This window comes from Pinus tabuliformis, chromosome J, assembly GCF_031772625.1.
Source record: "Pinus tabuliformis cultivar Carrire ecotype Pingquan chromosome J, CPIR1, whole genome shotgun sequence".
NCBI lineage: Eukaryota > Viridiplantae > Streptophyta > Pinopsida > Pinales > Pinaceae > Pinus > Pinus tabuliformis.
Genome location: NC_142295.1, coordinates 547,459,126 through 547,476,128, shown reverse-complemented (window position 1 = coordinate 547,476,128; position 17,003 = coordinate 547,459,126). Strand labels below are relative to the sequence as shown.

General features: G+C 37.0%; 1 protein-coding gene across 1 annotated transcript; it reads right to left on the bottom strand.

Annotated features, from left to right (window-relative positions):
* Positions 1-12,285: 12,285 nt before the first annotated feature.
* LOC149228180 (plant/protein) lies at positions 12,286-16,422 on the bottom strand. The gene is made up of 11 exons (XM_089378087.1): positions 16,034-16,422; positions 15,813-15,912; positions 15,354-15,367; positions 15,036-15,254; positions 14,728-14,799; positions 14,565-14,648; positions 13,741-13,779; positions 13,411-13,515; positions 13,022-13,208; positions 12,804-12,913; positions 12,286-12,703 (listed from the first exon to the last, which is right to left on the bottom strand). Exons 1-11 carry the CDS (start codon positions 16,262-16,264, stop codon positions 12,596-12,598), a joined length of 1,269 nt encoding a protein of 422 aa, XP_089234213.1. The 5' UTR covers positions 16,265-16,422; the 3' UTR covers positions 12,286-12,595.
* Positions 16,423-17,003: the final 581 nt, after the last annotated feature.

The following is a 17,003-nucleotide window of genomic DNA, read 5'->3' as shown; positions in this document are numbered from 1 at the left end:
AACCATCCTTATACCCAATAAAGATGCACTTTTTAGATTTACTATCCAACTTGGTTCTTTTCTCCTTTGGAACATGTACATATGCATCACATCCAAATACCCTCAGATGTGAAAGAGAGGGTTTCTTACCAGTCCATACCTCTTGTGGAGTCTTATCCTCCAATGTTGATGAAGGTGATCTATTGACCAAGTAACATGTTGTCTCCACCGCCTCTGCCCAAAATTCTTGTCCTAACCCGACACCACTGAGCATGCTTCTTGCCCTTTCCATCAACATCTTGTTCATTCTTTCTACAACTCCATTTTGCTCAGGTGTGTATGGAGTAGTCTTCTGTCATGCTATACCACACTTCTTACTGAATTCTTCAAATTTCTTACTACAAAAATCTCCACCGTTATCTGTCCTCAACACCTTTATCTTCTTCTTTGTCTGGTTTTCCACCAGAGCCTTAAATTCTTTAAACCCGTTAAAGACTTCATATTTCTTTTTAAGGAAATCTATCCATGTATTCCTTGAGAAGTCATCTATAAATGATACATAGTACATAGACTTACCTAGTGATGGAACCTTCACAGTTCCAAACACATCACTGTGCACAAGCTCTAATATCTGTTTCGCCCTCTTACCACCAGAGGGGAAACTCACCCAATTCTGCTTCCCATATACACAATTTTCACAAAAATCGAAATCCAGAGAGCTATTACTCATACCTTCTACCATATCTTTACCATGAAGTATTCGAAGGCCCTTCTCTCCAATATGTCCAAGCCTTTGATGCCACAGCATGGTCTTCTCTCCAGAGACCACTAGATTTTTTGCTCCACTTTCAGGAACCACAGAATTGTTGCACCCATAAACAACAGTGCTACCTTGCAGCTTGTACAGAGTTCCAATCTGAACTCCCTGCATTAATACCAGTGCTTCCCGAACCATCTCGCAGGTATCCTTCTTGAACACTACTTTTACACCTGCATCATCCAGCTTGCTTACAGAAATCAAATTTCTGGCCAATGCAGGAATATGCAGAACACCCGGAAGTGTTCTAACCCTTCCAACTTGCAACTTCAACTTTACTTTTCCATGACCAATGATTCTAGCCTTCCTATCATCCCCTAAGAAGACATCACCACCATCGTATTTCTCATACTCGCAGAACCACTCTCTACGGGGAGTGAAGTGAAAGGATGTACCTGAGTCAATCAACCATGCCTCATGATCTACATGTGTACTTGAAGAAGCCAAGTACACATCCCCACCTTCATCTGAGGTGGTTTTCGCCTCTGCAGAAGGAGCATCATTAGATCCCTTTCCTTTGTTAGGAGCTTTAGATTTACAGTCCCTTTTGTAGTGCCCTTCCTTTCTGCATTTCCAGCACACCAACTTTACAGGTTTTCCTAGAGATTTAGATCTCCCCCTAGATTTAGATCTCCCACTCAGTCACTTTTTTTGTTTCTATTCTAGGACCGTTCTCGTACAGACAAGGCATCACCATTATGGCTCTCCATATCTTTCCATCTCATCTCCTCTATCAGCAAAGATGAAACTATTTCATCAAACTGCAAGGCAGTTGCATTGCTACCTATTGCAATAACCAGACTATCCCACGAATCTGGTAGAGAACACAACAAACTAATGCACTTATCTTCATCTGAAATTTTAACAAACAATAATTGACTTACCATGGTATTAAATGCATTCGGATGCTCTATCATTGAGTCTCCATCTTTCATCCTCAGGTTATACAGCTTTTTCTGTAGGAATAGTTTATTCATCAGAGACTTAGATTGGTACAAAGTCCCTAACTTGTCCCACAAAGCCTTCGCCATAGCTTCCCCTGATACATTCAACAATACTAAATCTGAGACACACAATTGTATTTTTTTCTTTGCCTTCTGATCTAACTTCTCCATTCTTCGTCAGACACTCCCGTTGGTTTAGTACTTGGATCTACTGCGATCCACTGATCTTTATCCACCAACAGATCCTCCATCTTGAGTTTCCACAACTCAAAACTCTGACCATTAAATTTCTCGATCTCTTTCTTTCCACTACTCACCATCTTCTTTCACCACCAGAATCGATCTCGCAAATCTCCCACTGAACAGGGTCTACCATAGGCCCAAGCGAAACCTCTCAGCAACAAAGGCATCCCATTGAAGCCAAAACAACTCCGATACCAAATGTAAGTTTTAACCCCATACATAAATTACCTTCATATGAATTCTAAAACACAGAAAATAAACAATGCCGAAGCATAACACATAAAACACATATACAGAGATATTTTCCCCTGGATCTCAAAACCGGGACTACCAACTTGATTTTTCATTATGTTCCTTTCAATGTTACAATACATATTTATATATGCCAAAGCATCCAATACCATGGAACGAAAACCATCACATACAAAACCATGGATCGAAAACCATTGTGTCCAAAACCATGTTCGAAAACCATGTATAAAACCATAGGTAGGTCTGCCCAACCTAATATAGGGTCCAAAAAAAAGTTTCCCAAGGCGCTGCCCCAAAACCCATAGAGGGGGGCTACCTGCCCCCCTCAAACCCCCTTGTGACCCCCCATGGCACAACGAAGGGGGGCCTCTGCCCCTCCTCTAACCCCCCTGTTAAATACGTAGGCTAGTCATGGAAAGAATATAACACATCTCAACAGGATTGTAGGATTACTTTGAGTCATAGTGATGTGAGGGGTTCGATAGGGTAGAGAAGAGGGAAGTTGATCTAGACGGAAGGAGAGTGACTCAGGGATGGTGAGGGGATAGTCAGAGGTAAAAGAGATTTGAGAGAGATGACAGTAGTTAGAGGGCTAGGGAAGTGGTGACCAAATGAGGATGAAATGAAAATAAGGGGAGAGATAGCATCGAGGTTGGATTGAGATTCAAACGATGGGGGCTAAGAGAGCCAAAGGTTGATGAGAAGGTCATTTCGAACCGAGCTATTTGGTAAGGATATTCCAATCCATAGTCCAAGATTGCCTAAGAGAGGCCCAAATAACTGTAATTCGATTGGAAGGGAATTGAATTGAAGGGAAAGTGACCTTAGCTTAGTGGTGGAGGATCTTGCGTTGAAGAAGTGGATGGCCTAGACTGCTACTTGAATTATAGGTTGTACCAGGTTGTATTCTCCAACCATAAGGGATAATATATGGAGGAAAATTTGCATGATCCTGGGGGGCCTAAGGGTGTTTCTATTTGCAAAATTTTCCTAATATCGAGAGACCACATCTCATCTAATGTCAGAGCACATCGAGCATGCTTTAATGGGATCATTGTCTACTCATATTTTCATCCAAGATTATGAAATGTACCAAGGAAATTATGTTGGGAGGTGCCCATGATTATCCTGTCCTTGAAATATTGAATAGGGGTGGTCTAGTAATGATACTTGACAACCATTCTAGCATAATGGTGTAAAATGTTCATCCTTCACCAAGAGACAAGTCTTCTCAAAGTAGTATCGGTTTGGTAGGGGTTATCATGACGGCATTAGGGATTCATTTGGGTGGGCATCGCTAGGTTGACACATTGCTCATTTTCTTGGTGGGTGTCAATCATACTAATATTCATGGTGGGATGATTAGTCATTGATTCAGGGCAGCATGGGGGGGGGAGGGTGGTCTACGTTGGGGCACCCTCCTTGGGGAAGTCTTGTTTTTGTTATCTCAATAGTTTTTCTTAAATAAAGCGATATGCTTTTGATTTTATGAATTGATCATATTAAGTAATTTTGTGTAATGGAGTGCAACCTCATTGTATTTGTAGCAACATACTCATATTTATTTTGAATACTTATGGAATATCCACAACAATTTGCATATCATATCCCTAGCATTTTAGTTGTTAATATTGTTCGTATTTTCAATCACATAATCTCTTATGATTTGTCCCTTTTTGGTTAAAATCCAACATTAATCATCCCAATTCCAGTGTTGTAGGATACCTTAATCTTATTAATTATAGGGACATTGTGGTTGGACATTTTGTAGCCAAGTTCTTCACTACTATGTTAGATGAGTACATCTTCAAAATTGTAGAGACTAAGAGGTTAAACTAGTTTTAAACAAAATCATCAAACTACACATAATATCGTAAATCAAGGCCATTATAAAGAAAGAAAAAATGAACAAGAGGTAAGCTTGTTGTTGCTTTGTTGCTTTTTGGAAAGCTTTCAATATCGTCCTTAGATGTGCTTAGTGTCAAAGACTAAAAGTCTTGAGCTTTCTATATGTGATTGTCACATTTACCTCTAGTGTAGAGTAGTAGTCCCCTTATATTATAATTTTCCTTTTGCTTCACATTGTACTTGACTTTATTTTTTGTGTGGGTTTATCACTTTCTACTCACAACTTTCATATGCATTTATATATATTCTATTTAGGAGTAGCCTTAACACCTCCACATCACTATTGTGGTTTTTACTTATTAGTCCCATTGCCCTATTTTAATAATTTGTAGATGCATTAGTAAAATCATCTTATCTTATTTTTTGTTGCTAAATATGAAACAAATATAAGTAAATGAAAAAGTGCCACAATTTCTACTATTGACATTCATGACACCATCGATTTTTAAATATGGTCACCCCATGTCCACACTTTTTGGCATCGATAGAGAGGAGTTGGAGAAGTTTTTTATCAACAATTTGGAGTTGAATAAATCACATAACCTCTTTGGTGTTACTATCGGTGTCATGTGTTGATTTTTTGGGTAGCCATGGTCGGTATTCCCAACTACTCCAAGTTGTCCCTTAAAAGGAAATCAAAAGGAAGAAATATAAAATTTAAATTTGAATTTAAATTTCCTCCAAAAGTCAAGTCAACCTAGCATAAGGAAACACTACTCAGCGCACCCTAAATCACTATCAATAGGGCATTATCCCTCCTCATTTGTTCTCTCACTAGACACATCATTTCTCTTTATCACATGTGGGAAGAAGACTGAGGAAAAGGCTGAGTTTCTTAAGGAGCCAAATTTCTGAAGCATACTAGCATTTGACGAATGTTGACCTTACACGTGTGGGCCACAACAATTAACTCTTTGACTGAAATTTTATGGATAAGATTCTAGGTATTTTGACTTATTTTCTAGTAAGGTTGACCGAGTGCTAGGTAGTTGTAGGAGGCCAAATTTCGGCCATGTTGACTGAGGTTGATAAAATTCTTGGCAGTAGTAGGAAGGCCAAATTTTGGTCTATTTGACTAGGTTTGACCTGTGTGGATTCTATGGTTATTTTGACCAAGTTTGACTGGAAAATCATATTGTGCATTTTGGTGAATTGAACAATGTCTCCTAAGAAAAACTTGATGGGTTTTTACTAAGGTTGGGTTTTCCTAGGGTAAATTTGTGTCTCTTTTGTGCTTGGTTGTCTCTTTATGATCCTACTGTCATTATTGCATTATTGTTGATATTTTCTATGTATATTTTCTTAATGATATATGAAACATAAGTGCACTTGGTTAAGGAAATCATTGGAAAGTAATTATCAATTTAGAAGATAAGATTTCTTTTAAAAATCAACATTGTATTAGAGTCAAGTTGAAAGAGTAGCCATTAAAGAGAATTGAATAAGCCAAGTTTTGAAAATTCTATCCTAGGTCATTTCCCTATGGAAGCTAAGGAAGTTGGACGCTGAAGTTTGTATGAAGTTGGAGCTATATTAAAAGTCAAAGGAAGCCAATAATCAATGTGTTTTGGATTCATTTGATTATATGTTTGTGATGGATCTAATATGAAGCTATTGACTTGACCTAATTTCATCTTGTGGAAGGATTTCATTTAGGTCTTTCTGATGCCTAATTTAGGCCATTATTGAACCTCAACTATGCCCTTGTCTGAAACAAAAGTTCGACCTTTATCTAAGGCATTTTATGTGGTGTATTTGTGGTACAACTAGTCTAAGTCTAAAGTAGACTTGAAATTATTCTATGGCCTTTTGTGTTTGATTTCAACCCTTTGTGCTAGTATTCTGAAGCCTGCTTCAACCTTGTTTCATACAAAGTTTTTTGAAGGATTTCTTTGTGAATTTTCTTATGAGGTTAATCAGAATTATTCAAGGTTGATTTGAAGCTAGACATGAAGTTTGTAAACTACAATTAGAGGCACATTCAAGGTCTTATTCTAAAGTATATTTCATTGATTGCTTAAAGACAAATTAGTCAATATTTTGAGGCCAATATTGACCTAACATGTGGAAATTATTGTCCTATCCTTGAGGTTGTTTCAAGGGCTATTTTTCGGCCTTCTTGAGACCATGTACAAATTCTTGATCTAAGTTATCTTAGGTTAATTTCAAAGCATTCTTGAAGCACTAATTCAATTATGTTGAAGGCTAGTCAAGGTTGTGTTAGGGCTGAGTCTGAATTGGTTTCAAAGGTTTTTTTTTTTATAGTAGAGTTATTGACCAAGGCTACAAGGATTTTTATGTGAGGGTTGTTATCTTGGTTCTAGGGGTTTTTGAAACCCTAGAACACGTCCAATAATGTTGAATTCTAGTAGAAATATGTACTTGGTGGCATGAAAATTTCATTAGCTTATTGTTATGCCTTTGATGTGGCTAAACAACTTAAGGATGAAGAAACTCTTGCTCGTACAATTCCTGCAAGGAAGGAAAGGAAAGTTACATGCATTAATAGTTGAGGATGAGGATGAGGATGAGAATATCTAGCTTGATGAGTTTGCAAATGGATTTCAATGATTTCTGCAAGAACGAAAGGATCAAGAAGGAGTTCCCTATAATCTTCAAATAAAAAGTAAGGTTTGTAGGTACATCATGAAGGTTGCTAATATGGAAGCATTAGGAAGAAAGAAGCAAATTTTGTGGCAAGAGGATTTTCCTAGGATCGAGCATAAATTCAGTTAGAGGGATATGTGTTGAAGAGGAAGAAATTTCACTGATGGATAACTGGAAGAGCTCTTAGTTCAGAGGGAGTAGGAAGTCAGGTAGTTTGAAAGGCATTAGGGGAATTTTGAGGTCTAAAATGGGTCTCCTAAGAAAAATGTACAACCAAAATAAAAATTTTAAGAACCAATAGGATTCAAGATGATGATGTCAATCATGGGGATGATTCACCATTTTTGGAGTAAAAAAAAAGATTTAAAAATGATAAAATAATAAAACTACTTTTTCAACTCGTATTTTCAACTTACCTCTCTAAGGTTTCACTCAAATTTCGAGTGGGAGTATTGGTTGGATGAAAAATTTAATTCCTCATCCAAGGAGTACCCATGTCACACACTTTTGATGGACCCTACTACATGAAAAATGAGATACATGAAAAAACGTGAATGTAATAACGTTTTTCATGTATTTCTCATTTTTCGTGTAGCAGGGTCCATCGAAAGTATGCAACATGGGTACTCCTCTGATGAGGAATCAAATTATGCATCCAATGAGCGTTCCCACATGAAATTTGAGTAAACCCATAAGGAGAAAATTTGAAAATATGAGTTGAAAAAATAGTTTTTTCTTTTTTCCCTCTAAAATTTGATGGTGTAATCTAATCTTATTTTATTATTTCTACTATTATTTTATAATTTCCTTAGGAGGCCCATTTTAGACCTCAAAGCTCCCCTAATGATTCCATGATGGAAGAAGTCCATCATAAAGAATGTCATATGGAAATTGTGCCAAGATATGAGTGGAAGTGACCTCCAAGAGGATCTACAAGATGAAGCATGTAGTAGATGGTAGCATAGAGAAGTACAAGTGATATTTGTAATAGAAGGGTTCTCCTAGAAAGAGGGAAAGGACTATGAAGAGACATTTAATGTTGCAGCCATGAGGACCTCAAGCATGGTATTCTCATATTGATGGATATTTGATGAGTCTTGGTTGATCTTGTTATTATATGATTTGTTTCTGACAAGAGAAGAAGGTCACACATGAAAAAGGGATCAATCAACAATAATGGCAGGAGGATTTTCTTCCGTATTAGAGGACGCAATTAGGATTATCCTAGGAAGCCCTACTTCAGAGGGAATTGACCTATGAGTTCAAGATGAAGGATCTAGATTTGATGCATTACTTCCTTGGTCAAGGGAAGTATACTATTGAGATGCTTCATAGATTTGGGATGATGGATTACAACTCCATGGACACTCCCATGGTGACCACTCTAAAGAAGTTGAGAGGCTCCAATTTAGATTTGGTGAAAGGAATAGGCATCCAAGTGGGTTTCATGGGATTGATATTGTCATACCAAATGCTCATAGATGGGAAGTCTTTAAGAGAAGTATGCCTTATGTGAGTGGATCATGCCTGACAGTAGATATGCTTCAATGAATAAGAAGCAACAGTGGCAGAGGGAGCAACCAAGATTGCTACAAAAAGATTTGTTTCAATGTCATAGGGAATACCCAGTCAAGGTGATTGAAAAGCAGCTATGGTGATGGATCTAGTGAAGGAATTCGGTTAGTTTGTGGTTGAGTTGAGGAAAATGGCACAACATGCGTTGAAGTAATAACATGGTACAGTTGGATATGGATTGAGATATGTCTCAAATGATGAAGTACAACTGCAGTGATATACAAATTCTGATTGAGAAGGGAGTGTTGAAAATAGGAAGAGCACATCAAGATGTTGCTTCAGTTTGAGTTCATTTATGATATCATAGATGAGTATGAAGCAAACATCTGTCACACTCAACACTATAGAGGTTGAGTATACCACCACTAGTTTGGCGAGTTATGAAGTAGTGTGGCTTCGTAAGCTGCTCACTGGAGTTTTTGACTAGGTGTTGGACATTACTTTGATGTCGGGTCGAAGCACTTTGAGATCAAGTACTGAGACATGGTACAAAAGGGAGCAGTGAGGCTCTAATACATATCTACAGACAAGCAGGTTGTTGACATTCTCACAAAGCCTTTGTCACATGATAAAGTTTGTTTACTTCATGGACAAACTTGGAGTGGTTGAGAATGCTTCCCTTGGTTAGAGGGAGTGTTGATGTTGCCACATCAAAGGGAAGATATTCTCCCTAGGTCAAGGGTATTGACCAGGAGCCATGTAATGTGGCTAGGGAGATTGATCAGGGAGCATCAAGGCCTAGAGTGCTCCCTTGGTCAGAAGGTTTTAACCATATTTCCAAGGGTTACTTTGCTAGTGGGTAGAGTGAGTGTCCCATAGCATCGAGCAAGTGTTTTACCATTCAAGTATCATCTGACGACATGAAGGAATAGTAAATTGGCCCAAGTTTCACCAAGGGTTAGCGATAATGATCTAGTTCCAAGTGATGACTTGGATAGTTGGTGACCCAAGACTAGACTTGTCTTTACTCCAATCAAGGGATACTTGACCATATCACTAAAGGGTATTTGGCTAGTGGGTGACTAAATCCAATTGCAAAGGGTATTTAACTAGTGGATAACTAGTTCCTTTGCATGATGCCAATGAAGGATACTTTTCACATGATTCTAGGATAGAGCATGAAGTGGATGGATACATTAACATAGCAGGCTCATCCAATATTTTCTTGTAACAAAGAAATTTTTCAACAAAGAGGACATCTAAGGAAGTCAAGGCGAATACCCCCCTAGATAAAAGGGAGTGTTGATTTTTTGGGTAGTTGCAGTTAGTATTCCCAACTACTCCAAGTCAACCCTTAAAAGGAAATCAAAAGGAAGAAATTTGAAATTAAAATTTGAAATTTTATTACCTCGAAAATTCAAGTTAGCCTAGCATTAGGGCACACCACTTGGGGCACCCTAAATCACTATAAATAGGGAAATGGCCCTCCTCATTTCTTCACTCACTTGACACATCATCTATTTTTTTCAAACATGCGAAAAGAGACTGAGGAAGAGGCTGAGTTTCCTGAAGAACCAAATTTCTGAAGAAGACTAGCATTTGGCCAACGTTGACCTCACACGTGTGGGCCACAATAGTTGATTGTTTGACCAAACTTTTCAGGGCAATATTCTAGGCAGTTTGACTTATCTTTTGGGTAGGTTGATCGAGTTCTAGGTGGTTGTAGGAGGCCAAATTTCAGCCCTATTAAATGAGGTTGATTGAAATTCTTGGCAGTAGGAGGAAGGGCAAATTCCAGTCTGTTTGACCAGGTTTGACCTATGTGGATTATGTGGTTAGTTTCACTAATTTTGACTGGAAAATAAATTTGTAATTTTTGTTGAATTGAACAATTTCTCCTAAGAAAAGATTAATGGGTTTTCCCAAGGTTTGGTTTTCCCAGGGTAAATTTGTGTCTCTTTTGTGCTTGGTTGTCTCTTTATGATCCTATTGCCATTATTGCATTATTGTCAAGATTATCTATGTATAATTTCGTAATGATGTATGTGGCATAAGTGAACTTGGTTAAAGAAATCATTGGAAAGTAATTATCAATTTAGAAGTTCGTATTTCTTTGAAAAAAAAAATCATGCTTATAGAGGATATCATCTCTATGTCTCATGGCATTGAAGGTATCCAAAGCTAATTGGATATTTTCAATGACTTTTCTGATTCCTATGGATTGGAAGTTAACCTCAAAAAGGCTTGCAACTTACAATGTGTCATCTCTATAAAATTCATGTTTGCCATAAAGGTAAGTAAGTGCACGTTACCACATATTATAATTATCTAAATGGTTGTTTTGTTGGACCAATATTCAATATGGCTCTTGTTTTTGAAAGGAAAATAAGTATGAGTTATGTTCAATCTATTTAATCAAGATGGTGCTCTTATCTTTATTTTGGGATGTCCAATCTAATATCAACCTTTTCCACAAGGTTGTATCACCAATTTTACTACATGGATGTGAGATTCAGTGTACTAGAAGTTGACAAAGAGAATGGTCCCTTGTTGAGAGAGTTTTTATTTTTATACTCTCTAAAATCATTAAATATAAGAGATCAATCCTTAATATTATTAAATTTGAAAAGTTTGGGTTTATCACCAAGGCATCGTCTCAAATTATTACCTTCCTAAAATAACTTTGTTGCTTAATTGATTTAGGTCTTCATAAGAAGAGGCATCATTTTCTTGCACTTCATTGTTGTAAGCATCTAGCCAAGCAAGGCTAGTGACATTCTTGGTAAGAGGTTATAGATATTTTACACTTTTTTGGCTTGGACATTGATACACTTCCACCATCCTGTGTCTCTATTCTTAACCTTGAAGTATCTAGAAAAGATATCCATAGAGCAATTATGTATATGGGTTCACAAAGCATATATGAAAGATATGTAGATTTGATTGAAATAGTTAGTTTCTCTTAAGCTTCATCATTAATACTACACTTATCTCCACATTGAGAATGTTTCTATTATGGGTTCAAGCTATCATTAGGGCCTACTCTTTCATAACCTTCACTTTCATATTGGGTAGTTGAAGATTTTTCCCCAGTAAAGGATGTAGAATGATCATCACATACCTCATCATTAGAGCATATGTAAGTTATGTAATAAGGAGCCAAAAAAAGAAGAACACTTTATCTTCTTTCCTATTATGATATTCATAGTAGATATTATTGACTATTTAGAAATCAACACACTTCAAGATCTCAAATTCATTATGAGACAAAAGGTGTATTGCACTTTTCATTAGAGAGCTTACTCAATTCAAGAGGAAGTTGTTACGTACTCTTAGATCTATCTCTATATAGAACCTCTTATTTTATCACTGTATTATTTAGGAAGATGGGAAGAGACAAATGGATAAGAGACCCCAAAATCAGATTTCTTTTGCAATGTAAAACTCAAGTTTCACTCAAAGTACATGATCATTATAGTGTATTAATCCATTTTTTTCAATCTAAAATTGTTAAAAGAGGCCACTCCTTTTATCTTTCCCCATAAAACTCTAACCAAATTAGTCTTGTAACTTTGCTCTCTTCTTTCCAAATGGAACCAAGTCTTCCAAGTTTCACTCAAAGTAAATGTTCATTATAGTGTATTAAACACATTTTTTTTACCTAAAATGGTCAAGAGAGGCCACTCGTTTCATCTTTCCCCATAAAACTCTAATCAAATTAGTCTTGTAACGTTATCTCTTCTCTCCACATAGAATCAAGTCTTCCAAGTATTGATGTACTAACTTCTCTCTTTTTTGGAATCATTTTCAGTGTCACTTTTCTCTCCTTTGTTCAACTCCTCATCAAGCTAAATATTGATATACTTTCTCTCTTTTCATAGTCTTTTTAGTCGCTCCCTTTCTTTTCTAGGGGAGTGTCATTCACCAAGTTGTAATACTAATGGGCATTCATGCTAAATAAAATAAAATAAAATACAATAAAATGTTAACCATATAGAACACATGTCTCATTGACCTCTTTGTACAAAAAAAAAAAGGATGTTTCATAGTGATATACATGTTAATAGAATCGTTGTATCTATCTAATGTGTACATTATAATCTTGTCAAGTATCTAGCCAATCCCTTTCCCCATTCCCCAACCTAGGTCTCTTCCTAGACCAGCCCCATTAATGTAAGAACAAGAAAGATATAACTCTTTCTACATAAAGGCCACTCTCTTCCACTGAATAAAGAAAATTTACCCTCATTACATTTACATAATTTTTTTCTATACTTGATTGAAAATGTCCTGAAACGCAAACACCCTAAAGCTAAACCTAGAGTGCATATCAAATATCTATTTCATTGAAGGAATCGCAATGAACCAGGGTAGGTTCCATTGGAGTAGATATGTCATGTGTGCACCCTTCAATGGTTGCATCAACTGTCCCCTCTCCCTGCAAATGCAACCTAGCAACAGTCAGATATTCATTATGACAATTTCTTTGTACAGACAACTACTTCTGCTAATTTAATGCTGCTGAGCTCTAACCTAACCTTCGCAATATTTCTCAAGAAAGTTGTGGTGTAATTTGTTTGAGGATGCAAAGCCTGAATGAAATCCCCAAGTGCAAGCTGAGGCTGTGCCAAACCACCATCCCACCAATCTGCATGCAAGACATGCCAATTAGTCCAGCTATCATTGTCAAGACTACACAAATCAGAAATCATAACTGCAATTTAATTGTTTTTTCTATATAAAAATGAAATCTTACCAATCACACAAGAGCCTTGAATTTTCTTATCATATCGCCATACATTCGCAGTAGCTATGAATGGGAATGGGATTGGAGTGGGCAAGGTATCATATTCAGTAATGTGAGCGTTCTGAGTGAATGTTTGCATTGTGTAGTTGGATGTTTCGGTTCCATAATAAGTCTCATCTATCACTATATCCACTTTCTGAATCAAATCAACACCATGAACTCATCCAACTTTAGATATATTACATACCAATTCTTTCAAAGGTAAGGCACAAGTCAGTCGGCACTAGTCAGGATAAATCATAACATAGGTATCCCAACCAAACTGCTATAACTATTTCAATCTGTCATGACAGAATATTACCAACGCCAGATTAACTGTAGGAGAGGAATTCACTTACAGCCAAAATACTATGGAAGCTCTCTACTTGGGATTCCAACGACATGTTAAAAGTGCTTGAGTACACCGACTCCTCCAAACTTGAGCCCCCTGCATCTAGAACATACTGTACTAATGCATTCAATGCATAGGCAGCCATTATTAGTTATTTTCTTGATTAGCAAAACGTTAAGATCTCACTGCGTGACATGCATGCAGAACCTAAAGGCAAATTGGGTTGATGACAAAACGCTTGCCAGCAATTGTTTGAAAACAGAACGCTTGCCAACTCTATTTCTTGTGGCAGGGAAACTCAAAAGCAATGAAATACAGTCAATGGACAGAAAATGACCTGTAATTTATAGGCCTCACCAGAGAAATACCAGATATCCTGCAAAAGAAATAAATAATTGAACATGATCAATACAAACAACTTGTCAGGGTATATAGAAATATATGAAATAGCTTTATCCTTTAAAAATGTAACTTAAATTCCATAGTCTAAAAGGTATGAGATGTCTTGAAGAGAGAGTTCCAAGTGTATAACTATTCTTTGTATAGGTTTTTTGTGCAAGAGATTCAATTGCAATCATGGTTACTATCTGCAAGATATTCAGTTGCACATAAACTCCACTAGAGGTAGCTACAGCAATCAACAAAGGGGACATTGGCTTTCTTCCAAATACTATATAGATTGAGACCACTTTGTGGTCTGAGAGTAAGACCTAAAACTGCTTCTGATTGGCTCAGAGATTTTCTTCCTCAGATATAAGGAAACCCGTTAATGGCCCAAGACTCAGAGACATCTGATAGTAGTGAATCTCTGATCCCTTATGGACCACCCGTGGCTTGTTTCAGCTGGTGTGATTTTCCTCAAATAACTGTGATGAGTCAACCCCCATTTGCAATAACAGTCCGTGATGACCATCCTCACTGCGAGTTAACCACTAAGTTATGATCAGTTTTTCCACCTTTAATTATATTTTTATTTGTTATCATAGGTACGGGGTGAGCAGCTGTTTTCATCATGTATATTTTTAATTCATCTCACAGTGAAGTTCTTGTGCCTATAACCAATACATGTTCTTAGCAGTCTTATTAGAACCTGTAGAAACAAATGGTTGAAGATTTATTTTTCTTGAACATAATGTGCTTTTGTAATCATAAATTGCATACCTCATCGAATGTGATCCATGCAACAGTCGGTTTTGTGGAAGCGTTCCCTGCTAGTGCACTTAAACACATATAGTTCTTCTTCACCTTTGCAATATACCAGAACTAATTATTTGAGATCCCAATTGAATCCATCAGAGCAGGGAATCATGGACTATTTGCTTACCTTTTCAAAAACATCATTAGCCCTCGCTTCATAGTTCATGAATGTTGCCACATACTTTATCCATTCTGCACGCTAAGCAAAGAAATCAAATTCATCTAATTAGCACAGTCTATAACCTTGGATGAAGAGTGTGGTTACTGTTAGAAAATCCTCCGCCTAAAATTTACATTGTCTTGATGATAAAATTAATGATAGTCGGTACCTTGCCGAAGAACTTAGTTTGGTCTTTTGGTTAAGGATCCATATCGCTGTGTAAGAAGTTTCAACTTCAAGTTCTAGAAAAGATAGTGAAGTGACCCCGTATGTACCTGTAATGGTATCTGCTCCTCAAAAGGATCAAAACTAATGTAATTGCATTTTTGGTCTGGAACTGAAGAAGTAGTCAGATATGCTGTAAATTGCAATATTTGTTTAGGGTCTGTTTGGTTGACTTCTTGTACATCACCATCAGCAATGTATTTGGCCAGGCATGGTGAAGAGACTAATTTTGATGTTACACCTTTCAAGTTATTCAACACACCAAGAAGCTGCACATATAAATGCTCTCTGCTTATTAGTACATTGGTAAATTAAAAAACAGATGTTTTTCAAATGCCAATGCTTAATAGGCCCATTACTGTACTTACCTCCAGAAATGATACTGCAGTAAGCCCAGCAAGATGCAAAAAAGTTTACAGCCAAGAACTTAGTAATTAGATCCATGGACCAACTCTCAGAAATACATACAGCCTTACAAGTCAATGTGCTCTGTCATATTAAAATCTTAACATTGTTTAAATTTTAATCATCAAACTATACATTTCTCTCTTCTCTAATATCAGAAAGAAAAGAATTACGCTAATCAGTTAGCAGAAGTCAATTATGGTTACTGTGACAATTGGATAACTGATGAGCTCTTCCAACATAAAGCTTAAAGCTTTGCAATAATAAAGGATAAAATGTCTTATTAAAATCCACTTCCATCACAGAGGAAAACCAGCTTGGATAAGTCAAATACCAGTTATCACAGATAGTGTGGATAATGATTTGGGTAAAACAGAATCAGAATAAAATGAAGATGTCAATGGAAATGTAAGAATCAATACCTGGAACATTGAAGGTATCTACAGAATAATTTGTAAAGGGTGTAACAAATGATTTGAGTCTACGCCCACAGCGATTTGGACTTGTCATTTTGGGAGTGTTCTGTCATTCCATACAATAATATGTCAGAAAAGTTAAAATTAAGTGAAGATTATAACTGCATCTTAACGTTTATGAGGTGTATGGAGATTGATAATGCCATGAAAGAAGCCCAACTGCCTACCTGGAAAAGAATGTAGCTTGAATTGTTGATTAAGTTCCCCACTACTTTGAAATATCTTCCATAGTAGATATTGAATCCTTTGGCTACTTCTACGGTGGAAATATTTGACATGGAAGCGCTTTCAGAAGGTTGTGATTCAACAAATGGGAGGAAATGGACGCTCAAACACATGCAAACTACAACAGTAAGAACAACATCAAAGGTCAAACAATTGATAGCCATAGCCACCATATCTGTTCTGCTGGCTGGACAGAAAAATGGATCTCAATGACAGTCCTCCAAATCTGAATCTGTATTGTGCAGAAGATTCAAGTGAATATGTAAGTGGGTGAAAAGTGACAACAAATGGCTGTCAAGTGCTTGGCATGAGTGTGAGGACAAAACCTAGGCCTGCCAGTTGGGAATATGGGTGTGTTGTTTTCAATTAAGACAAACAAATATAGCGTGCGTCCGCACTGACAACACCACTTCCAACGATACTTTCTCTGATCGTCCCTTTCCTCCATGTGTGCTTGTCAACATATCAATTATTGTCGTGCACGAAATCACTCCATTGTATCAGAAACGACAACACAACTTTTTGGTAGGTGTAAAAGCGTTTACATCTATACACCCGGAAAGGGTATCAGAAACAGGCAAGTGTTATTTCATATTGTTAAAACGACAAGAAAATATCCCAGGAAGATTACAATCTTCGCTTTCATCTTTGGTAGCCAGTCAGGGTAGGGATGCTAGTGGTGGAGCACCCTTATAAAAAGGTTTCTAATTGGCCATGTCAACTATCAGATCCTCTGTAGGACAAGTGATGGATGGATTGGCCACGTCAAATCTCAAATCACCAATCACCCTGTAAAAGGTTTCCAAATGTCAGATCACCTGTAGGACAAACTGATAAATGGATTGGCCATGCTAAATCTAAGATCAATTGCAGCATAAGTGATGAATGGATGTGGAAAATCAGACTAGAAAT